At 44.6% G+C, this 25,026-nt stretch overlaps 1 protein-coding gene across 6 annotated transcripts; it reads left to right on the top strand.

Moving 5' to 3' along the window:
- Positions 1-18,836: 18,836 nt before the first annotated feature.
- LOC103640243 (uncharacterized) lies at positions 18,837-24,639 on the top strand. Of its 6 annotated transcripts, XM_008662880.3 has the most exons (7): positions 18,848-19,597; positions 19,759-19,845; positions 19,949-20,111; positions 20,551-20,691; positions 21,804-22,030; positions 22,142-22,865; positions 22,962-24,639. In XM_008662880.3, the coding sequence occupies exons 5-7, from the start codon at positions 21,806-21,808 to the stop codon at positions 24,389-24,391; spliced, it is 2,379 nt and encodes a 792-aa protein (XP_008661102.1). In that variant the 5' UTR covers positions 18,848-19,597; positions 19,759-19,845; positions 19,949-20,111; positions 20,551-20,691; positions 21,804-21,805; the 3' UTR covers positions 24,392-24,639. The 6 variants fall into 6 exon arrangements, with proteins under 6 accessions (XP_008661085.1, XP_008661102.1, XP_008661118.1 ...); XM_008662863.4 differs by lacking the exon at positions 19,759-19,845 and having other exon boundaries at positions 18,837-19,479; XM_008662896.4 differs by lacking the exon at positions 19,759-19,845 and having other exon boundaries at positions 18,848-19,479; positions 20,551-20,659.
- The last annotated feature ends 387 nt before the right edge of the window (positions 24,640-25,026 follow it).

Here is a 25,026-nt window from a genome sequence, read left to right as displayed (position 1 = left end):
GGAATCATAATTTTTGGAGTTATAGGATTTAAGTTATGGATTTTCAAGGGTTTTATGTGCTTTAAATAGGATTAAGTGATAAATAAATTTCTTACTGTTTTCATGACATAACAGAGGCTCTAGGTGATAGAGAATAAAATTACAAAATTTTAGGAACTGGAATGGAGTGATTTGGAGTTAGTATGAATTTTCTATGAATTATTGAAGTTCTAGCAATTATTTTTTTCTATTAAATATTCAATTTCTAATTCATTTGTACAGTTTAAATAAGCTCTGGACTGGGCCTCAATTTCTAGAAATGCCAGGGGGCTGTTTAACAAATAACCCGAGACTCAGAGCACTGTTGCTCTAGACGGCGGGTTGTTTCCACGAAAACAGGAGGTCTCTTTTGCAAAAGATACCCACGAAGGGGTACGGTGCAATCTGAGCCGTTGGATTAGACACGGGCGTGCCAGATTAAACCTAAGCCTATGCGAACCGGTACCCACAGTGAGCGTTGGATCGGGGATCAACGGTTAGAATTTCATGATATGCGATCTACACCCGTCCATCAGATCTAATTTGAACGGTCCCGATGCAATTCAGACGAATAGGCCCAACTTCTAATCGTAGTCGTCCACGCAGCGATCAGCGGTTCCCAATCGCTGGCCGTGCCCAGTGCGCCCGAGGCGGCGCCGCCCTGTCCCCGCGCTACAGATAGAGGCGCCATGCCCGCATGGCGGCGGATCACACTGGTGACATGGTACGGCCGCACCCACCGAGACTATACCTAGGTCTGATAGCGTCTAATCGAAGCGGAGGTTAAAGCGTATTCATGGATGCACTACATACCGCCACTGATGCCGATGAAGTACCCAGTCACGGAAGAAGGGGATCCGCGGAGGATTCTGGTCGACGGCGAGAAATTGACGTTGCTCCACAGCCACACGACCCAATTGCTTGGCACATACGGCTTCCCCAGGCAAAGACAATACTCCAAAAGCCAACTCCGAGAGCAGAGACCCCCCCAGCGACGGCTATCCCTGGCGGTGGCGCGAATCTCTCTCTCTCACCGGCGAGGCTCTCAGTAGGCGATGGCGGCTAGGTTTTCGGTGATTTGGAACATGGCGAGCACGGCCGAGGGCCCTTCCCCAAGTTTTATATGCGCCAGGAAAAGCCAGCGGATTCCAAGGGTGCGCGACGAAGGTTGTTGCGCGAATTCCGGCGAGCGACCAGGGAGTCGTTGCTTCTACCGCGAGCTGGAGGATGACCCTGGAGTGTGGGGTCCGCCGGGAGGTGAGTGGAGTGGGACGCGTGGGTGCTGTCTAAAGGGCCCCACCAGACGGTGAGACACATAGCGCGGCGCGAGTGCGAGCGGCAACCGGCTGGTAGGTGGGGCCTACCCGCCAGTGTGGGGTTGGCGTGGCTGATCACGTTTAGATGGGCTGGCGCGGAGGGATTGGCCACATGGGCCGAATAGGTGGTAGCTGGCCCATTCTGGAATAGTTCTGTTTTTCTTTTTTTTTCCTGTTTTCTTTAATTGTTTTGAATTCAAATTTGAATTTGAATGTGAATTTATCCTTTGAGTCCATTATACAAATTCACACTCTAATGTTGGAATAGTATATTTTCATTTACTTATTTTTATCCTCACCATTTTTTTTTTATTATTACTTTCTCTTTTCTAGATTCAAGAATTTCTTTTAGGATTTAATTTTCCCTTTTTGGTCTTTAATATTTTCTTGTTACAAAATGCACACCACAAATAAAATATTCAGCATGATGCAAGGATTTAGTAGCATATCTTTTTATTAATTGTTCTTGGACATGGTGTTCACATGTGATGATGCACACAGGTTAAATCCACATAAGGAGAAATTGTTTTCTCTATTGGTATTCTTTCTAGCAAATTACAAAGTGGGTGTTACAAATCCTACCCCCCTTAAAAATAATCTCGTCCTCGAGATTTAAGAAGAACTAGAGAAAAGGTGGGGAAAATCTATACGAAGCTCTTCTTCTCTTTCCCAAGTTGCTTCATCTTCGCCGTGGTGACTCCATTGGACTTTGCACATCTTTATCACCTTATTTCTTGTAACTCGAGTCAATGTATCCAAAATCTTGATAGGATACTCCGTGTAAGTCAAATCACCCTGAACACTGAGCTCTTCCATCGGTAACTGTTCCTCAGGGACACGGAGACACTTCTTCAGTTGAGATACGTGGAATACATTTTGCACATCCGATAGACTAGCAGGTAACTCAAGTTGGTATGCCATCTCCCCAACTCTTCTAAAGATCAAGAATGGTCCAATGTAGCGAGGGGACAATTTGCCCTTAACTTTAAATCTCCTCATTCCACGCATTGGTGACACCTTGAGGTATACATAATCTCCTTCTTCGAATTCCAGTGGCCTTCTTCTATTATCAGCATAACTCTTTTGCCTGGTTTGAGCCACCCTCAAATTCTCTCGAATTATACGGACTTGTTCTTCTGCTTCTTGAATCAATTCAGGCCCAAAGAACTGTCTCTCTCCAGTCTGATCCCAATACAAAGGAGTCCTGCACTTCCTCCCATATAAAGCTTCAAAAGGTGACATCTTCAGACTGGCCTGATAACTATTATTATATGAGAACTCAGCATAAGGCAGACTTTTATCCCAACTTCCTCCATGCTGAAGGGCACATGCTCTCAACATATCTTCCAATACTTGATTAGTCCTTTCAGTCTGTCCATCAGTCTGAGGGTGATAAGCTGTACTGAAATTCAACTTCGTATTCATATTCTCATGAAAGCTTCTCCAAAATCTTGAGGTAAACTGTGAACCTCGATCAGACATAATCTTCTTTGGCACTCCATGTAAACACACAGTCCGAGCCCTATATAACTCTGCTAGCTGAGAACCTTTATATGTAGTCTTCACAGGAATAAAGTGAGCCACTTTAGTCAATCTATCCACAATCACCCATATAGCATCATATCCTTTCTGGGTGCGAGGCAATCCAGTAATAAAATCCATACCAATCTCTTCCCATTTCCACTCGGGTGTCTTCAGTGGATGCAGTAGTCCAGCTGGCCTCTAGTGTTCAGCCTTAACTCTTTGACACACATCGCACATAGCCACATGTGCAGCCACATCTCTTTTCAATCCATACCACCAATACTTCCGCTTTAGATCCTGATACATCTTGGTACTACCAGGATGAATAGAATAATCCGAGTCATGGGCCTCCTTCAATATAGTCTCTCGAAGGCTTTTAATATCAGGAACACACATCCTGTTCTTGATCCATACCATGCCTTGCTCATCCTCCGTGAATTCTGGACCTCGACCCTCAGTAATCAGATCCTTGATCTCTTGTATCTTAGCATCACCAATTTGTCCTTTACGGATCTCTTGCTCCAAAGTAGGTTCCACATCAATAGTAACTCCTTCTGTGTGAGCAACTATCCCCAGGTTAAGTCTCCTGAAATCCTCAACAATCTCATCGGGTAGCTGGGCAACAATAGCTGAATGAACATGCTCCTTTCGACTCAAGGCATCTGCAACCAAATTTGCCTTGCCCGGGTGATAGTGAATTTCCAAATCATAATCCTTAATAAGCTCCAACCAACGGCGTTGCCTAAGGTTGAGATCCTTCTGAGTGAGTATATACTTCAAACTCTTATGATCCGTATATACTTGGCACATAGTCCCCATAATGTAGTGTCTCCAAATCTTAAGTGCATGCACAACTGCTGCTAGTTCCAAGTCATGAGTGGGGTAGTTCAGTTCATGCTTCCGCAACTGACGAGATGCATAGGCAATCACATGTCCTTCTTGCATGAGCACACATCCTAAGCCTTGGCCACATGCATCGCAATAGATATCAAATCCTTTCTGTAGGTCTGGCATAACCAATACTGGTGGCGACATCAACCTCTTCTTCAATAGATCAAAGCTGTCTTGACACTTCTCGTCCCACTTAAATTCTTTTCCTTTCTCCAAAAGCGAGGTCATAGGCTTAGCGATCTTAGAAAATCCTTCAATAAATCTCCGATAATATCCTGCTAATCCCAAGAAACTCCGAATCTCAGTAACTGTAGTGGGTACTCTCCACTCCATTATCTCCTTAACTTTAGCAGGATCCACTGAAATTCCTCCATTAGAAATAATATGACCAAGAAATGGCACCTCGCCAATCCAAAACTCGCACTTGCTGAACTTGGCATAGAGTTGATTATCTCGTAGCTTCTGTAGCACCATCCTTAGATGTTCCTCGTGATCACTATCACTCTTAGAATAGATAAGAATATCGTCGATGAATACCACGACGAATCTGTCCAAATACTCCATAAACACCTTATTCATCAAGTTCATAAAATAAGCTGGCGCATTAGTTAATCCAAACGACATAACAGTGAACTCATACAATCCATATCGAGTCGAGAAAGCCGTCTTGGGAATATCCGATGGCCTAATCCTCATCTGATGGTATCCCGATCGGAGATCAATCTTCGAAAATACTCTTGCACCTCTCATTTGATCAAATAAATCCTCAATACGGGGCAACGGATACTTGTTCTTCACTGTAACATCATTAAGAGATCTATAATCCACACACATCCGCTGCGATCCATCCTTCTTCTGTACAAACAAGATCGGTGCTCCCCAAGGTGAGGAACTCGGACGAATGTACCCAGCCCCTTGTAACTCAGTTAACTGCTTCTTAAGTTCCTTCAACTCCTCTACGGACATTCTATATGGTCGTTTAGAAATAGGGGCGGTTCCAGGTAAGAGATCAATAACAAACTCGACTTCTCTCTCAGGGAAAATCTCTAACCACCCGGATGTTGTCACCAACAAACTCCTTCGGTATAAAGAACATTGCACGCATGGGTGAGGAGGTTACTGTAATATTAACTTGAAACCTTTCTCCCTTAGTAGTAGTGAGTTCTACGGTACCTCCACCACATGCTATAACGGCCTTTGCCTTTCTTAGCCATGACATACCAAGGATCAAATCTATACTGTTTGACTCCAATATTATAGCGGTAGCTCCAAATTCTCTACCCATAATGGTTAATGTCAATCTACGTGTCATTTGGTTCGCCTCAACAGGCCCTTTAGGTGTAATTACTATCAGGGGTTTTCTCATGTTTAGCAGTGGTATTTCATTTGTGTTGGCATATCTAGCAGACATGAATGAATGTGTAGCACCAGAATCAAATAATATGGTTGCAGGAATTGCATTAACATAAAACATACCAAGTACGAGGTCCCCTCCATCCGGAGTAGCATCAACGCTGACTTGATTAACTTTGGCAATAGAATATCCCTTGCCAGTTCCTGGAGTTTGCTGCCTGTTCTGAACTGGAGTAGTAGCAATCCTCTGTGGGCAGACATTTGCATAATGACCCATCTTCCCACACTTGAAACATTGAGTGCCCGGACTCTGTCCTGCAAACTTCGTCGGGGTGCCAGTAGGGGTAGCCTGCCGAGGAGGTGGAGTCCTCAGTGGTGACTGCTGAACTGGGCGTGGTCCTCCTGGTCGAGTCGGTGTACCCTGTGGTGAACTGTAGCGAGGACGAACACTGCTGCTTCCTTGTCCTTGAGATATTGCCTTTCTCTTCAAATCTCCCAGTTGAACACGCTTGTGTTCAATAGCCAGTGCCTTATCAAGCAGCCTCTGAAATGATGGAAATGTGTGTGCCACAAGAGCATACTGCAATGGTCCATTAAGTCCTTCAATGAAATGCTCCTGCTTTCTCTCGTCTTCAGCAACTTCTTCAGGGGCATATCTGGATAACTGAATAAACTTGTCGCGGTACTCGCTGACTGACATACTTCCTTGCTTCAGCGACAGAAATTCCTTCTTCTTGATCTTTATCATACCAGCGGGAATATGGTAGTTCCTGAATTGTGTACTGAATTCTGCCCAGGTAATAGTATCCGCAGCATCATGGGCAGCAGTATAAGAATCCCACCAGTCAACAGCAGGACCAGTCAGACGTCCAGAAGCATATAAGACCTTCTCCCGATCAGTGCATTGTGCAATATTCAGCATCTTCTCAATTGACTTCAGCCAATCATCCGCGTCCAGTGGATCAGGTGAGCTAGCGAATGTAGGTGGCTTATGACTCATAAACTCCCGGTGCTTATCACGAGGTGGAACCGGTGGTGGTGGAGGAGGCAGTGGCACTTGTTGCTGTTGTTGCTGTTGTTGCATTTGTTGCTGCAGTTGCTGTTGTTGCGCCCTCCTTTCTTGGCGTAACTCATCTCTCTCCTGGCGCAACTCCTGGCGTATGTCTTCTCTTTCCTGACGCATCTCTTGGCGTTCTTGCTGCATCTGGGCACGCATATCAGCCATAGTGTCCGCCATTTGCTGCATCACCGCCATCTGAGCAGCAACCAGTGGGTCAACTCCGCCTGGTGGAGGATTAGGGGGATTCATCTCTGCAGGCTGCGGCTGAGGTTGTCTATAAATTCTTCGAGTGTGTCGGTTAGGAGGCAAATCAATTCCACCACCCCTCCTGGTATTGACCATCTGAGTTAGATACATATGGTAAGAAAGAGCAGTAGACAAGGCAGTAATTACAATCGTGTTACTTTGGGGGATTTATTAGCTAAGCAGATTAATATTTCACCTACTATAGCTAATTCAATACCTTATGTTGGTACATGCTAAGATGTCCATCTATAATAATTCAATCAATCAAAGAAGCAAATCAGACATTTAGCATCAGCACAATCAACCAACATTTTTTTTTAAGAAAATAGTTTTAACTTTTGTTTCGGGTTCCCTAACTCTTAAGAATGTCATAGGGGTAGGGATTCCAAGGTTTGAAATCCGTCTTGTCTCAGAGTAGAAAAGGTAAGAATGATCCGAGTAGAACAGCAAAAGGTGAGACAGAATCAAGATAAGTATAGAATGAATCAGAGTAAGGTAAGTATAGAATGAATCAGAATAAGATAAGTAGGTAAAGGTTTTGTCCATTTCTATCTAGGTTTCGTCCTACAGTCAACATTCCTCTGATACCACTTCTGTAACACCCGGTTTTAAAGGACAAAGCCGGGTGCATCTCATACATGCGCCAAAAGACAACATATATAATAACAGAGTGTATAGAGATAAATGTCATAAATCATCAGAGAATTTATTACATAGCGGAAGACTTATTACAAAATAACATAATAAAGATAAAACGAACTAAGGATCGTCGGCGCCAATGTCGACTGGGAAACGCCACCTAGATCAGATCGAACTCCTCAGTGTTAGGCGGCTCCTCCTGAACCACCTGATCATCTCCTGTGGGGGGGGGGGTATGAGACAGCAAGGGTGAGCTCACACATGATCATCGCTCAACAAGTTGTGGGGAATAATGTGACATGAACTCACCAAAGGTGGGAGCTCATGTGAAGTGTAAGGCTGATCAATGATAGGGGTTAAAGCTGAGCATTGCTTTTAAGTAGTTGGTCAAAATTTTATTAGCAGTTACTAAGTGTAAGTAAATACCAAACCTTAATAAATAATAGAACAAAATTAATAATAAACCCATGCAATGCAAATGACAAAATTGAATTTAAGTTCCATAATTTAAACATCAGAGAGTCCTGAGCTGCTCATGACCGTGAGCTCGGCTAGTATACCAGTTTTACACTCTGCAGAGGTTGTACCCTTTACCCACAAGTCATGTTACCCATCTGCCAAGGGGTCATGAATCCCATACACCTCTACCTAGGAAGCGCGGCAGGGCAACACTACGAGGCCTTTACAAAGTTCCACTAGCTTCCGAAAACCCGCTACAGTTTATGGGAAGATCCAGTACAGGGTTCCTGGCTGACCGCCATCGCAGCAAAATCAACCAGGGACCTCCCCGCACTGACCTCTCCCCTACTGCCCTTGCCCCTTTCGGGTAAGGTAGTCTTCCACTAGCTTTCCTAGTTAATCAGCCAAGGGCGTCCCATTAAACCCTTGTGGTGGCACGTGGTTCTCAAGTTAAGCTCTATGTTCCAATTAACAGTAATGATAACAACATGAACATAAACAGAATAACAACAAGAATTGGAACATAGAGGTAATAAATGATTATCCCAAAACCATATAAAGCAATAGCAAACTACCCAAGTGATTCAGGGGTAAACAAGGTAATGAGATAAACAATCTAGGGTGACCTATTGGGTCCCATCAAAATTAACCTATGCATGGGTAAGTGATATTAAAGAACATTATTGGGTAAAAAGTGGTCAAGGGCACAACTTGCCTTCAATGAGCTCCTGCTCAGCTACTTCAATCTGCTGCTCACCAGGATCCTCGGCAACGGGCTCTTCTACTCGCCACAATACAAACAAGCACAGTGTATATAGAGAAATTAACATTACACCAAACATATAAACAAAATACACAGTAATAATCTACATATTAAAATAGAATCCTAGGAACAGGAATCATAATTTTTGGAGTTATAGGATTTAAGTTATGGATTTTCAAGGGTTTTATGTGCTTTAAATAGGATTAAGTGATAAATAAATTTCTTACTGTTTTCATGACATAACAGAGGCTCTAGGTGATAGAGAATAAAATTACAAAATTTTAGGAACTGGAATGGAGTGATTTGGAGTTAGTATGAATTTTCTATGAATTATTGAAGTTCTAGCAATTATTTTTTTCTATTAAATATTCAATTTCTAATTCATTTGTACAGTTTAAATAAGCTCTGGACTGGGCCTCAATTTCTGGAAATGCCAGGGGGCTGTTTAACAAATAACCCGAGACTCAGAGCACTGTTGCTCTGGACGGCGGGTTGTTTCCACGAAAACAGGAGGTCTCTTTTGCAAAAGATACCCACGAAGGGGTACGGTGCAATCTGAGCCGTTGGATTAGACACGGGCGTGCCAGATTAAACCTAAGCCTATGCGAACCGGTACCCACAGTGAGCGTTGGATCGGGGATCAACAGTTAGAATTTCATGATATGCGATCTACACCCGTCCATCAGATCTAATTTGAACGGTCCCGATGCAATTCAGACGAATAGGCCCAACTTCTAATCGTAGTCGTCCACGCAGCGATCAGCGGTTCCCAATCGCTGGCCGTGCCCAGTGCGCCCGAGGCGGCGCCGCCCTGTCCCCACGCTACAGATAGAGGCGCCATGCCCGCATGGCGGCGGATCACACTGGTGACATGGTACGGCCGCACCCACCGAGACTATACCTAGGTCTGATAGCGTCTAATCGAAGCGGAGGTTAAAGCGTATTCATGGATGCACTACATACCGCCACTGATGCCGATGAAGTACCCAGTCACGGAAGAAGGGGATCCGCGGAGGATTCTGGTCGACGGCGAGAAATTGACGTTGCTCCACAACCACACGACCCAATTGCTTGGCACATACGGCTTCCCCAGGCGAAGACAATACTCCAAAAGCCAACTCCGAGAGCAGAGACCCCCCCCCCAGCGACGGCTATCCCTGGCGGTGGCGCGAATCTCTCTCTCTCTCACCGGCGAGGCTCTCAGTAGGCGATGGCGGCTAGGTTTTCGGTGATTTGGAACATGGCGAGCACGGCCGAGGGCCCTTCCCCAAGTTTTATATGCGCCAGGAAAAGCCAGCGGATTCCAAGGGTGCGCGACGAAGGTTGTTGCGCGAATTCCGGCGAGCGACCAGGGAGTCGTTGCTTCTACCGCGAGCTGGAGGATGACCCTGGAGTGTGGGGTCCGCCGGGAGGTGAGTGGAGTGGGACGCGTGGGTGCTGTCTAAAGGGCCCCACCAGACGGTGAGACACATAGCGCGGCGCGAGTGCGAGCGGCAACCGGCTGGTAGGTGGGGCCTACCCGCCAGTGTGGGGTTGGCGTGGCTGATCACGTTTAGATGGGCTGGCGCGGAGGGATTGGCCACATGGGCCGAATAGGTGGTAGCTGGCCCATTCTGGAATAGTTCTGTTTTTCTTTTTTTTTTCCTGTTTTCTTTAATTGTTTTGAATTCAAATTTGAATTTGAATGTGAATTTATCCTTTGAGTCCATTATACAAATTCACACTCTAATGTTGGAATAGTATATTTTCATTTACTTATTTTTATCCTCACCATTTTTTTTATTATTACTTTCTCTTTTCTAGATTCAAGAATTTCTTTTAGGATTTAATTTTCCCTTTTTGGTCTTTAATATTTTCTTGTTACAAAATGCACACCACAAATAAAATATTCAGCATGATGCAAGGATTTAGTAGCATATCTTTTTATTAATTGTTCTTGGACATGGTGTTCACATGTGATGATGCACACAGGTTAAATCCACATAAGGAGAAATTGTTTTCTCTATTGGTATTCTTTCTAGCAAATTACAAAGTGGGTGTTACAGTCCCCGACCCCGAGCTCCCTACTATGCACGAATAGTTGGTGGTAGCTCCTGAGTGCCTGGTTGTATCGTGCATTTCGGATCGTTGTTTGCCATCTGCGTTCGTCAATGAAGTCCATGCCCTTACGCTGCAACTGTTCCTGCATAGATTCATCAAAAGACCGGGCCCGTGGGGAGCCCATAAGGATTTCCAGGGAAAGGCAAGTTTCGGTCCCGGAGACCAGGAAGGATGGAGTCTCCCCGGTAGCTCGGCTAGCTGTCATCGCCGAAGTCGGAGTCTCCAGTGAAAACATCCTTCAGGACCCCCTCGGGCGACTAATATCCGAGGTCCCGTTCTCCCGCGGCCACCTAGCCATCGTCGACCCTTTCCTCGCCAGGCCTGCGACGAGGAGGGGAGCCATCCTTGGAGGTCTGCTCGCGCCGCTCGCTGACGCGCTTCGCGAGCTCGATGATCTCGCGACATTCCGCGGCGTTGTGGCGACTGTTGGGGTGTACAGGGCATGAGCCGCTGTTACCCCTCTGCGACCGTGGGCGCTTGTTGCGCTCGTTTCGGCCCCCAGTCGCAGCTGCGACGACCGGAGTAGCAGACGGCGGCCTCTCGGAGCCGCGATTCTTCTTCTTCTTCTTTTTGCTGTCTTGGGTGACGGCACCCGAGCCACCCATCTGGGCAACCCTAGTCTATGGTGCCGAGTGCCACGCACGGCCCTCGGCAGCCCTGGCGCACTTGTCGGCCAGAGCGAAGAGTGTGGTGACAGTCTCCACGTCATGTGTGACTAACTTTTCCTACATCTTTTCATCACACACTCCCTGGCGGAAAGCAGTGATGATGGAAGCATCAGAAATACGAGGTATAGTGCCTCGTACTTGGTGAAGCGGGAGATAAACGCTCGGAGAGTTTCCCCGGGCTCCTGCCTCACTGCGTGGAGGTGAGCCTCCACGCCATGTCGTTGATAAGCGCTGGCGAAGTTCGCTATGAACTGCGCGCAGAGCTCTTCCCAGAAGTAGATCGATCCTAGGGCAAGGTTCATGAGCCAAGTCCGGGCCGGCCCAGACAAGGCAACATAGAAGTATGTTGCCATTTCGACGATGTCTCCACCGGCTACCGTAATGGCGGTGACGTAAACCTGTAAGAATTCCGACGGATTAGACATACCGTCGTACTTTTCTGGCAGGTGTGGCCGGAACTTGGATGGCCAGGTCGCCGCACGGAGATGATCTGCCAGCGCGGCGTAGCCTACGCCGGCCAATGGGACACCCACCTGGATGCGGGCGCCCGTCGGAGTCTGCGGTGCAACCGCAGCGAAGTCGTAGTCGAGGTTGCGACCCTCGACGTTTTGTCGGTGCTCCCGCGCCCTCTCCAGAGAGACGCGAGCATCCTCGCCCGCACGCCTGCGGTTGAGTTCTGCCCGCAGGTCATTAGACCTCTCCATGGAGACTGGAGCGTCCTCTCCCGCACGTCTGCGGTTGAGCTCTGCCCGCAGGTCCTCAGTCAGGGCGGCCCTCACCGAGGGTGAGCGCACCGACGCTGATGCCTCGTGTTGGTGCCGGGATGACCGAGGCCTGGGCCTGGCTGAGCCAGAGTGCGCCATGCCGAGCAGGCGGTCAACATCGTCCCGCCACTGCTTCATGGCCCCCGACGAGGCCGTGGAGCTAGGAGGGTGGCGCAGCAGCTCTCTGGCCGCTGACAGCGCCCCAGGCGCAGCCCTAGATGCCCTGGATGTTTGCGCGGGAGTGTGCTGCCGCGCAGAGTGCACAACAGTGGCTGCACCAGGCGCAGGGAGGTTGGTGGCCCACGGTGTGAAGGAGGCAACCGCCTCTTCCACCATGAAGTCCTTGGGCATGAAATCATGGTGCTCGACGATGTGGACCATGGTGTCGAGCAGAAAAATAAGCAAAAACCTAAAGCCTAGCCCCTACCTGGCACACCAAATGTCGGAGAGGGAATTCTCCGGTCGGGTGGCAGAACGCACCCACCCTAAATCATAAGATGAGGAGGGGCCTAAGCATTTTGCCTGCTGGATGGAATCGGGATGAACACAAGAACACAAGAACACACAAGGGTTTAGAGTGGTTCGGGCCGCCGGAGCATAATACCCTACTCCACTGTGTGTTGTATTGAGCTTGAGAGCTTGTATGAACTAGTGAGTTTGAGAGTCTAAGTTGGGTCTGAGTCTGCTTTGTAACGTTGCGTGCCCTCCCTTTTATAGCCCAAGGGGGGCACGTACAAGGATGCTGGACCCCGACATGTGGGCACAGGGGCAAAACAGAAGGAAGTTACCAACGCCTGCAACGCCCGGGCGATCTCTGAGCGCCATAATGCTCGTAGTGCATATAGTATTGATATGTTGCGGCTGTTTCTCCGGTACGCGCGAGTCATGATGAGCGCAGCGCATGCGGCAGCATGGGCGTACTACCTGCCAACGGAATGGACAGGCATGTCGCCTGCAAGATGGCCTGGTCGCCGCCCGTCAGTGGAGTGGACAGGGCTCATTAAATGCTGAGGCGGCACATCGCCTGCCAGTGGAGTGGACAGGGATCATTAAATGCCGAGGCGGCACATCACCTACCAGTGGAATGGACAGGTGGCGCGCCTTATTCGCAATAAATGCAGAGGCCGCGTGGCCCAGAGGCCTTACGTCAGGCTCAGCCCACTGGCTTACGTCACGGGTAGCATGCCACGTGGCAGCATCGGGTCTCCGCCTGAGCGGGGAGCGGGAGCGTACGCGGTACGGTCTGGACACGTGTCAGCTCCGGACCTCCGCTTAGCCTTGATTAAGGCCTGGGTATTCTTTGTCTCGGAATCCCGGGACCCTGCTGTGAGTGGCCCGGACCCTACATAGAGGGGTTCGGTTTGTACCCCTGGAGGTCCTGGACCTTGCCCGGAGGTCTGGTCCGTATATGTAGGGGTCCGGCACTTTCCCATGGGGGTCTGTACCCACTATCGATACCTTGGAGGATATTGTATTCTCTGGCCATGTGGCGGCCCTGGAGCCGTCCATGTGGTGGGGTCGGGTGTTGTTCACCACGCGACTAGAGATAGCAGCGCGGGCACCGCGTCTCCATACTGTAGTAAGGGATACCCCTGTTCCAGGGTACCGACAATGTCTATATGCACTAACCAGATGCTAGTAAGGTATGAATGTATATGATATGTCAATTTTATATTGGCTTCATCAAAGGAGAGGCATATCATTCATATGATATGTAGTCAACTCATGTTGGAGAAGTCAAGGATATTTGTAAAACTGAACTTCATCACGTGGCTTGGTGAATATATCAGCAAGTTGATCTTCAGTGCCCATATTCTCAATTATGATATCCCCTTTTTGATTGATGATCTCTAATAAAGTAATGACATATATCAACATGTGTTGTTCTTGAGTGTTGAACAGAGTTGGTGGTAGGGTTGAAATGGATACACATTCAGATATCAATTTTTTGGTCTTTTCCTTTGATTGTGAATAAATAGGATATATAATTTGGTATGCAAATTCATATTCTTATTTTATCATTGAGCTTGTAAAGATTCATAAAAGGTAAACCTTATATTTTTCATATATCTCCATAAATGATAGATATAAAAATTCGGATACAGATATGGATATTTTTTCACCTTTTTCTGCTGTAGGGAGCAAATAACGTACAAAACAATTTATGCAGAATTTATTAATAATGTGCTTGATAACATAAGAAAAGATTGGCATCAAATTTCATACATATTTATTTTAAAATATTAAATTTGTCCTGACAGTTCAGATACCCACTTTCGTATCTAGTTGGTGGCTATTTTGGCGGCGCTCTCATTATTTCATGGTAATGGCACTTGTGTGGACTTGACCCCATAATCCAGCAATGTTGCTTTCATCCATAACATTTACGTACAACAACTTCCTACCAAAATATACTCGTCTTTGACAGTGCAACTGAATTTTGCTTATTTAACAACCAAGACATAAATTGACATGTGTTTGATGTGATCTTTCTATCCACATTTTAATATTTTAAGGGTAGAGGATGTTTATTTTACCGACTATTGCTGGATAGAGCCTTAATCCTAGTCCTAGTCTAATCAGCCGTACCAGGGGGATCCGTATCCCAGATCCAGCTACCCTCGACCCAACGCCCTGGACAGTCAGGAAGACGAAAGTGCAAAGATTATTTTGGAATGAAGTCTGAGGCTATTCCAAGTGGAAGTTTTATTGCACGATTTCCTCAAAATTGACACATCAGCTTTTGTCTATAAAATCGTGTATCATGAGTTTCATCTGGATGAGATCCTCTCTCCTCCTATGAAACTTTCTCAATCTCTCTCATTATAAATACCGCGTTATGTCATCAAATATGGTGATGTGTTATCTCATTTAATGAGAATGAAAATACCATGAAACTCTCGCTCACTGGAAATGGCCTGAATAACCTAAAGCTGGAAAAGTGTTCGCGTTCCATGATTTATTGGCCTAGACTCCAATAATCCACACCAGGTCCACACTTTCGAATTTTCATGGCAGCACACCGGAAATAGAGACGCAGCAGCCATCGCCGTCAGCCACAGCACCCGCGAGCAAGCAGACACTAGCATGCTTGTTGGGCGCAGAAGATCTCGGGGGATCTTAGGGCCGCCTTGGTCGGCATAAAGAAATGGCGAAAATGCCCCTGGCAGATCTCGGAGACTGTCCTTTTCGTGCTCTTCCCCCATCTTCTTCTGAGTTTCTGACGCGGATGCGATGCAACCATAAACAAAACGCCCGTCCGTCACGTGACCGCTGGAGCCGCCTCACCTCTTGCTTGCTTTGCTTGCTGTAAAATGAGCAAGTACACCTCGATGTGCTGTAAAATGAGGTGCCCCTTTTATATGAGTAATAATATATATATATATATATATTTATTAAATTCTCCACTGGTCAACTTTGGCCAAGAAATGGAGCAAGAATCTTCCGCCCGAATCCCGATGGAGCAGGGATGTGTGTGTTGTGGGGCTCAGCTCCTTTGCTCTGTTCCCTCCGTCAGACCATCACCATCGCAACATTTTTCTAGAGAGGCATAACATCTGTGCTAGCCGGGAGTACTTGATGCTGCTCCTATCAACGGCAGCAACACAGGTTCAGATAATCTCACTACTCTCGTTTCGTTTGGAGAAGGAAAAGAACACAGATAATTTTAGGTGGTGGCACTTATTAGGCCCATGCCGTTTTCAGGCTACACAGTAGTTTTCCTATCTCGTTTTCTATTATATCTCCTATTTCAAACTTCGCTCTGCAGATAGTGTCATCTACGGTGCGAATCATCTATTTTACACGGTCCATTGAAGACGACCTAGGTGGAGGCACGCAAGTGAATATCAAAAGCATGATGATTCCTTCTCTCTAAAAGATAAAGCTAAGGATATGCTTGGTTACAAACATAGCAAGCCACCACGCGAAATTGACAGCTTCATAATGTTACCCGATAGATAGAGTGTTCCTGGCTAGAGAACCAAGATATGTCCCAACTCAGTAGTAAAAAGAATCATGTAACAACAAATGAAATTTTAAAAAAGAAAGGCCTAAAAGAGAATTGAAAGTGCTAATTGCATAGTGTGGTGAAGGAAACAGAAACGGTTCATTTAGCGGTAAAAATTAACCATATCCAAATATATAGAAATATATCTAAATGGTATCGTCAACATTGTCATCACCGTCGTCCCGTCTCCTATAGTTGGCGGCTCCCTAGCCACACCATCCACCTGCTACCTCCCCTCGTGATCTTGCCCTTCCTAAATATTTCCCAACTCGGTAGTAAAAGAATCATGTAATAAAAAAAATAAAACTAAGAAATGCCTAATCTAGAATATAAAATACTAATTGCATAATGTCATAAAAAGAAATAGAAAAGGGTTTATTTTGAGGCAAACATTAACCATATCCAAATATATAGAAATAGATCTCTAAGACCTCGTCAACATTGGCATCACCTCTTGTCCCGTGTTCTACGGTTGGCGGCTCCCTCGTCACACCATCCACCTCCTACTTTCCATCGTGACCTCGCCATCCCCAGATATTTTCCAACTCACTAGTAAAAGAATCATGTAACAAAAAAGAAATAAAGATAAGAAAAGTTTAATAGAGAATCGAATACTAATTGCATTGTGCCATAAAAGGAACGAAAAAGGTTCATCTAGTGGCAAAAATTAATCATATCCATATATATAGAAATAGATCTCTACGACCTCGTCATCATTGTTATCACTCTAGTCCCGTCTTCTACGGTTGGCGGCTACCTCACCATGTCATTCATATCCTACTTCCCCTCGCGACCTTGCCCTCCCCAAATCACCTGCATCGTGACTACCCTACCACCAGCTTTGCTCCGTTGTCATCTCCCACTCCAATAGTGGATGGTGCCTCCATCGTCTTGCCCGTCACCACCGTCATGTCGTGACCACTGTTTCAAAACCTCTTCTCTAGTTATCGGTGAGTGGATTCCTTAACCCTTCTTCTTCCTTGTGAGCAGCACACGATCCGGTCGCGTGATAGCAAGAACACGTGACTCGTTGCGTGATAGAGTTTATATTATGAGACGGTTGTAGCGGTGGGGCTCGAGCCCCATATCGCTCGCGAGCCCACATAGCCCCACCAATGTCCCTCCTAAAATGTAAAATGTACATAGTAATCTTATTATGTATTTTATAGTTTTTAGTTCATCGATGTTTTAATATAATACTACAAGTCTATTATAAGTGATTTAGTGAGATTATATCTTTGTAGCGATTTAGTTCAGTCCTCCTAAAATTTTTCCAGGCTTGGTCTTGATTATTATGTAGTATGTGATAAATAGACAAATAGAGGTTTGGTGAGCAAAAACTTCGTCAATTCAAACATCTCAGTAGGCATGTGTCGATGCACAGTACCGTGCAATTTTCATCCAAGTTGTGTAAGGGCATGTACAACCCTGAGACTCCTGTTCGGTTTTCAAAATACAAAAGACAACTAAGAGACTTCACAATATAACCATGAGACTCTCGATAATAAATATAGCTAAGAAACAACATGTATAGAGAGTCGTGAGGAGACGAGCTCTTCACAAAGAACCCGTCTCTTATATTTTTTCAATTAGCTCCTTAAAACCCCCTCAATAGACCATATTAAGGGCCCGTTTGGCACAGCTCCACCTCCTGATTCTAAGCGAGGATCTAGAGGAGCCGTGCCAAACGAGTATTTTTTAAACTGATTCTCGTGTGGAGCCGAAAGATCAGGAGTCGTTTTTTGTGAAGAAAGGTGGGATCTAAAAAAACCTGCTCCACCCTCCCTTAAAACAGCTCCTCAACCAACCAAATATGGACCTCCCCTTAAAGTTTGATCGAAATTACCCGCAATTGCCATTGGACAAAAACATAACGAGCCAATTTATGGATTAAACATTTGAGACCATTTTATGCACTACTATGATGGGAATATTTTATATGTTATTGTTTCATATATTTTTCCGTATATGCATCCTACTTATTGATTTGTAATAAAGTTGAACTGCAAAGAGTAAAACAGACAATCGCTACAGACCACCAACTCTCAGAAGACAAGAATCAGTTTACTTGCCAAACAGTTTTAAAAATGATTCTGATTTTCTAGGAGAATCAGGAGGATCAGCTCCTCACGAGGATCAGGATCTAGAGCTAAAGAAGCAGGAGCTGGAGCTTTGCCAAACGGGCCCTAAATGGAGTTACACATGGCCTAATGATTTTAGTAAATGACCGTCCTTGCCTGTAAGAATTGACCAGTACAGTGGACGCGAGTACAATTGGAATCCTTCGAATCCAGGTCCAGGAAAATGACATAACTTCTCATTAAACCATCCATTACGCTTACGCAGCCGGAGAAACAAATGAATTGAAGAAACGGCTCCTGCTTTTGACTCCTGTTCCAGCCTTTCTTTATGCACTGCACATAAATCCAAACCAAAATTAGCGAGGAAAGAAACACTTGATATGTGTAGATCAACGACAAGATAAGGGGGTGTTTGGTTTCTAGGGACTAATGTTTAGTCCCTACATTTTATTCCATTTTAGTTCTAAAATTGCCAAATATAGAAACTAAAACTTTATTTCAGTTTCTATATTTAACAATTTATATACTAAAAAGGAATAAAATGAAGGGACTAAACATTAGTCCCTAGAAACCAAACACCCTCTAAGACACCCCTTTCGGTATCAGGTGATTAGTTGTGAATTTGTCACCGGTCAGCTAGGGGACAAGAACTACGCTGTTGCGGTTTTCCAGGTTCGGTGTGTGCATGTAGCGGTGCTGCTACATTTATGATCTTCCTGCCTTTCCTTTCTCCATGCTCCAATCCAGAGGCACAGGAGAGAGAAAGTCAGAAAGGCACTCCAGCCACTCCTAGAGGGAGGGAAAGAGAGATAGTGTGTGTGAGAGGGCAAAGAATGGAATAATTGAAAATCTATGCTGAATTTGTTTTTTTGTTATAATCGTCTCTATAGTATATGGGTCCATACGTGTCTATAAATTATAGAGTTAATGGTAAATTCTCACAGCCCATGAGAACGATGCCAAATTTGCAAATCTATCGGCAGAAAATCACCCACGTCTGCAATTGTCCAAAAAGCTGAACTCACCAGTCACCACGGAGGAAAAAAAAGAGAGGAATGGGAAAGGCACAGAGAAGCCCCTAATTTATGGCTTTTTGCACCCGAACCCCAATGCAAAGTGATGAAGAAAATCAATGCCTTCTCCTATCCACCACCAAACCTTGGTAGAGTGAGAACAATATACTCCGCCAGGGCGTCCTACAAGAGAAGAGGAGCCGGCAGAGAATAAGAAGACCAGAAGTTGACAAACTTTTCCTGTTCTTCGAGAAGCCCATTTTCTCTCTTCTTCTCCACTAGATAGAGAAAGGGGAGAGAGAGGGAGCCGAGGAGGAGAAGATCCCTCTCACCGTCATCTGCTGGCCAATCTAATCTCCGTCGTCTGCATCTGGGTCTGCTCCCGTCCATGGCCTAGTGACGGAGGATTGTATCTCTGTCCATGTGGATGGCGATAAATTAGTACTTGTTTATAGGTGTTGCTGTTTGGTTGGTTGGCCTTGTCTCCTTGTTTGAGGAAGTGGGGAGAGGCGGAATCTTTTGTTGGATCATGGCAGTTCCAATGCGGCCGGTGGGCTTCGCCCCCCCGTGACATGGTGAGCAGTTGAGGGGACGGATTATCTCCTGTTCTTGGCTGCTTCCCTCTGTTCTATTCTGGCCTGGCCGCCATTGTTTCAGCGGATGAGTTCGGGGTCGGAAGTCTTGTTCTTGGAGGTTCTCCCCTCTGCTTATTGGCCATATGATGTTCTACTCCTGCCTAAATTTTGCCTGTGCGAAAAATTTGTGTCCTTTTTGATGTTGTGGTTTTGGTTGGATAATAGTGTGGGAAAGCTGACAACTTTCTTGATTTTGGTTTGATAATATTATCCTTGCAGTGTGCTTGTGATGTTGCGATTTTTCAGAAAGCTCTGATTTTTAGCGCTTCATTATTTGGAATCCTTCTGGCTCTGTAGTTTGCTGTGGTTTGTGATCTCGTCTTCAATATTTTTTGTCGCTTGCATTTATGGCCCTTCACGCCTTCTTTTTCTTCCCATTCCCTGACGTCCTACAAATGACAAATTACAGGTCTCTTGTTGCTGACACTACCTGGACTTTTCTTCTGCTTATGACAAAGACGAACTGATAAGCTGGCATTCGTAGATCGGTTTCTTGGGAGATACACATACAGAAGCTTTAGGGTCGGCTCGTAGAATCTCTCAGACACCGTCGTTTTGCATCCGAGAACTTGGTAAGTAGTATGAGATGTCCTTCTTGCGGTTTTCTGAACCAATGCTCGTTTACCTTCTGTTTGTCATCAGAGAAGATCCTTATCCTACTTGTTGATCGAAATTGAAGTGTTTGTAAAGAATGCTAAGTAATGCGTTTCTTTATGTGCATTTTTGTGATGAGGTTCGGGGGTTTCGCCTCTGTGCTGTTTCATTCACTTTGGACTAAATTTTCAACATTTTCTTCAATCGATAATTACTGGCACTGAGATATTTCCCCAGCAAAACTAATTTTATGGAATGTTGATTACTTGTTTAACTCCCATTGCAATTTGGTATCCACTCTAGTTGCATTATTTAAAGTTGTGATGATTACTCATGGTCAGAGTTTGCAGAAATTAGGGGCTTACTTTCAGTTTTCTGTTTTCTAATTGCTTACGAGCTGTGATTGCCAATTTTCAGGTCACTTCTAAGTGCATTTTCCTTTGCTGCAAAAGGTGCTGAATAAACTGTCTGCACAAGTCAGTGGTCCTTGAACTACAGGGACCTGATCTGCAGATTCTTCCATTGGGTACTGTTTCATATTTGACCACTTTGTAAATTGTAAGTTAGATATCTTCACACCCGGTCTCCAAGCCATGACGTTTATTTCAGTTTTTAGCTTAATTTTCTGGACCAATTCTAGAAATGTATTAGTTGTAGCACAATTAATGATACTAACAGATTCGAACATCTGTTCATAAAATTGAATGATACAGCTTACTTTTGCGTGGTGGCTCCCCTCTTTTGCATGAGTCAAACTATACTTTGTTGAATTGGTTATTATGTTTGACAATATTTCTCCCATATATGGGCTTGAACCAAGCCAATGCTTTGATATTCAGTGTCTGTAACTGTTGGTTGATCTTGTATGTTGTCATTAAATAAGGAGCTAAAATCGATCGTAATATATTGTTTTCAGAAAGCAACAACCAGGGTCTAGACTATTAGACATTGCGAAATCAGTGAAGACTGAGTAGAGATGTACCAGTTATTGTTCCAACAAAAAAGATGTTTTGTTTTATGCCTAAAGTAATTGTCATGGCTAGACAAAGGCTACTATTGCTCTGCTTCCTTATTCCGGATATTGATAAAATATGGCATATTAGTGGATCAAACTTACCCTTTTTCTTTTCTCTCTTAATGGAATGACACGCAACTCTCCTATGTAGTTCGAGAAAAATAAGTGGATCAGACCTTTCTAGGCCAATGCCATTTGGGCTGGAAAATATTCAGAGGTGACATTGTGATAAAAAATTATCAGCTAATGAGTTTGTTATGTTTTTTTTGGGGGGGGGGTAGAGTGTTGTTTATTTGTGTTTAGAACTTGATGTCCCATGCAAAGATCACGTTGCTACAGTATTACCATTTTTAATGTTCTGTAGCACCCACTTTTGGTCATTTCATCATGTTTCCTTTCTCACTTTTTCCTATGTGAAGTCCAAAGAGAGGCTACACATACAAACAATTTTATACCGACTTAATGAAATATTCTGTTATTGCATTTATATGTTAATAACATTACAGGTGTGACCATTTTAGCGTATGCACCTTCTCATATTTCCCAAAGTGAAATCCAAAAGGAAGGCTTTGCTTATAGACATTTTTTTGTGCTGATTTGTTGTGATTCTCTAATGATATCTCCAAACTAACTTTTCTGTGTCATTACTTGATAGATATGGGAATAAAAGTTGAGGGTGAGACCTATATTCCAGGATACTTTGACATGGAAGATTCTAGTGTAAATTATAATGGCAATGTGCTGCCGTATCACAAGGAGAACAAACCAAGTGTGTTTCTTACTGAGAAGTTCACAATAATAGCTTCAAATGGACGAGTACATTACGACAAGGAAATGATAAAGCGGACAATGCTTGTACATGAAGCTACATTCCGGAAACAGGTATGTTTTGATGAAACTATAAAAAAGGCATTCCTTACAGCGGTGTTGTTTTCTTATTCTGGTATATAATTCTAATAGCTCATTTCCTTTACCATTTTGATTTCTATGTAGGTATATGAACTTCACCAGCTTTACAAAATTCAGAAGGAACTAATGGCACGGTTCCAAATAGAAGAGATCAATGGTTGTCCTAGTTATGCTGGTTTATTGCAGCCAAGATCCTCTCCATCACAGGCACTGCTTGATGATGTTAAAGGAATGCGAAAAACTGTGAATCCTATTTCTGGACATGATCCTAAGCAGTCATGCATCGATTTGATAAATGAAAGTAGTTCACAATATAGTGTGAGTGGAACTCCTTTGAGGCATAACAATGTTAGGCCTCAAAAGAAAATGATTGACCTGCAGGTTCCAGCAGATGTATACACTGACAATGATGATGATGTGGAGATATTAGAAGTGAGGCCTTCCAAAAGATTGCCTGGGGCTAATGGGTCTGTTCTTTTAGGAAATGTCAACCTCAGCCTTCAAAATAGTGAGGGCTATTCACATATGAAGAGTTGGAGTACTGATATACAAGCACATCACAGCTCAACTGCGCATATACTGAATAAACCAGTTGAAGATTCATCTAGTATGAATAGATCTAATTTTCTTGGTGTGGGAATATCTGCTCTGCAGAACCATCATTATGCATCACAGGGAGTAAACTTGAACCCCATAAGCTTGGAAGCAAAACTAAAGGAACAATGTGCTGGTAAAGCATCTGGTTCAAGGTTCTTTGGAACAAATGAGGAAATAAGGAACAACAATCCATTTCAACACAGAAAGGATGGTAAGATTCTAGCTTTCTTTGGGGCATGTTTTATACCTTTGTGTTTAAATCACTATCATCAGTGCACGCTAATGTAGTTTCCTATTTCTTTTTCAGACTCCAACTCTAGCATGGCATTGTACAAACAAAATTGCATTGGTTCCTCAATGGGGAATTACGCTCCCAATGCTAGCACCTTCAATCACTCCATTCTTTCTCCGCTTGGCTTCAACCATGCACTGAATCTTCCATGGCAAAGCAACAACACGAGCTACTTGACTAAGAGTCATTGTGGTGCTGCTGAAACATTCATTCCTAAGGATGCCCTTTCCAATGGTATCTCAGTGGATTCTACTCCAAAGGCGCCCTATCATCATTCACTAAAGATTCACGGAGGTGCCGGATATCAAAAACCTCCTGCACTACATGATAACCTGAAGGATATAGATCTGAATGACACACCAGTTGATGTCGCTGCCACTTGGGAACAGGGAAGCGAGAAATCAGTGGTTGATATCTCTTGGCTCAGCAAGAAACCAGTAAGCCTGATGGAATCACAAGTCCCATCAAGTTATGCAAAGGACCACTCCCAGATTTTGCCAAGCCCCACATTATATTCAGAAAGTAGAACTCCCACAAGAGTTCCTGCCTTCCCTTTCAGTGTTGGTGCTGAAAAAGATTCTCGGTGCTCACCCACTCTACTATATGACCTAAACAATGGACCATCGATTAAGCATGAAACTGACATGGAAATTCAGTCCCTGTGCAAGGAAAGTGACACAGATACTAGGAATCTCATTGACCTGAATGAAACCTTGCCAATAATCGACGATCCAGAAATAGAGTCTCATGAATCAGGTGAAATTGTTCCTCATGAACCCAATGGCCCTTCACAGGATTCTATCGCTATAGCAGCAGCAGCAGAGACGTTGGTAGAAATGTGGAATAATAGTGATCGGCCTGCATATCAACCGGACATTTTGCATTGGTTTGCTGACCTAGCTATATCCAAAGATAACACATTGTTGGACAAGGACAGCGATGACGACTTTGAGGCTGCAACACTGAAGCTGCGAGAAACAAAGAGCAACGAGTACCATTCAACACCAAGAACCACCCAGGAGGATAACACTAACTTTGGTCATTGCTCTGCAGCTTCACTTGTCTCAAAACCTCAGAGAGGTAGAGGGCGAGGACGCCGACAGAGGAAACACTTTCAGAGGGACATCTTGCCAGGCCTTGCGTCATTGCCAAAGCACGAGGTATCAGAGGATCTTCGTGCGCTCGGAAGGTCCAAGCTAGTCACCCCGACGAAACGTGGCCGTAACAGGCAGCAACCGAGAGGGAGGCGTCGGGCAAGAAGCGTGGCTGTCGCCATGGAGGTAGAGGAAAGCGAGGTCAGCCCACCACTGCAGGCATCACCATCTCCTGTCCCTGCTGACTTGGACGCAGATGCATTGGCAATAACAAGGTGGGGAAGGACCACCAGACGTTGTCGAAGGCCGAGATGCCCGCCGGTGAACAATGCATCGCTGCGTGTAGCTTGAGAGAGTTTTAGGCATCTTAGCTGATGAGAATTGGTCAGAATTCAGAAATTCTTTTTTTTCCATGACTAGTTGGAGGGAAAACTCGAAGTAGTAGATTAAAAGTAACCAGTCACAATTGTATATGCATCTCAGCATTAATTTGGCTCCCTGGGACCTGGATCGAATCAAAACAGTTTGTACATCTCTTTGAAATGAACTCTAATCCTAGAGAAATGCACAGAATTAGCATTTCTACGAGTTTGCTAGAATTCAGTTTCTCGTAGTGCATCTTATTGTTGATCAGGCCGACATGCCACTGATATCATGCTCAGTAGCCATGTTGGACCAACGGGTTTAGTTAGTTTTGTTACTGTTAATATCATGTGATCGTTCTTTAATGGTGTGTTTGGTTTGTGTAGTCACTCTATGCTTTATGAGGTGATGCATCATAAGTTTGTTCCATCAATTTTGATGGAATTAACCCACTCCTCATGTATATACTAATTATTAGCTTATGAGAATGTGGTGTTGATGGATCAACCCATTCTATTCCACAAACCAAATAAAAAAATAAGAAGTGAAAAGAATATGGATCACTTCATTCCTCAAGCCAAACACAACAGTGAGTTATCCATTCAAGCCCTATTTGGAATGTA

This window comes from Zea mays, chromosome 1 (assembly GCF_902167145.1).
Source record: "Zea mays cultivar B73 chromosome 1, Zm-B73-REFERENCE-NAM-5.0, whole genome shotgun sequence".
NCBI lineage: Eukaryota > Viridiplantae > Streptophyta > Magnoliopsida > Poales > Poaceae > Zea > Zea mays.
Note: the sequence above shows the minus strand (reverse complement) of the source record. Positions and strands in the feature narration are given on the sequence as shown.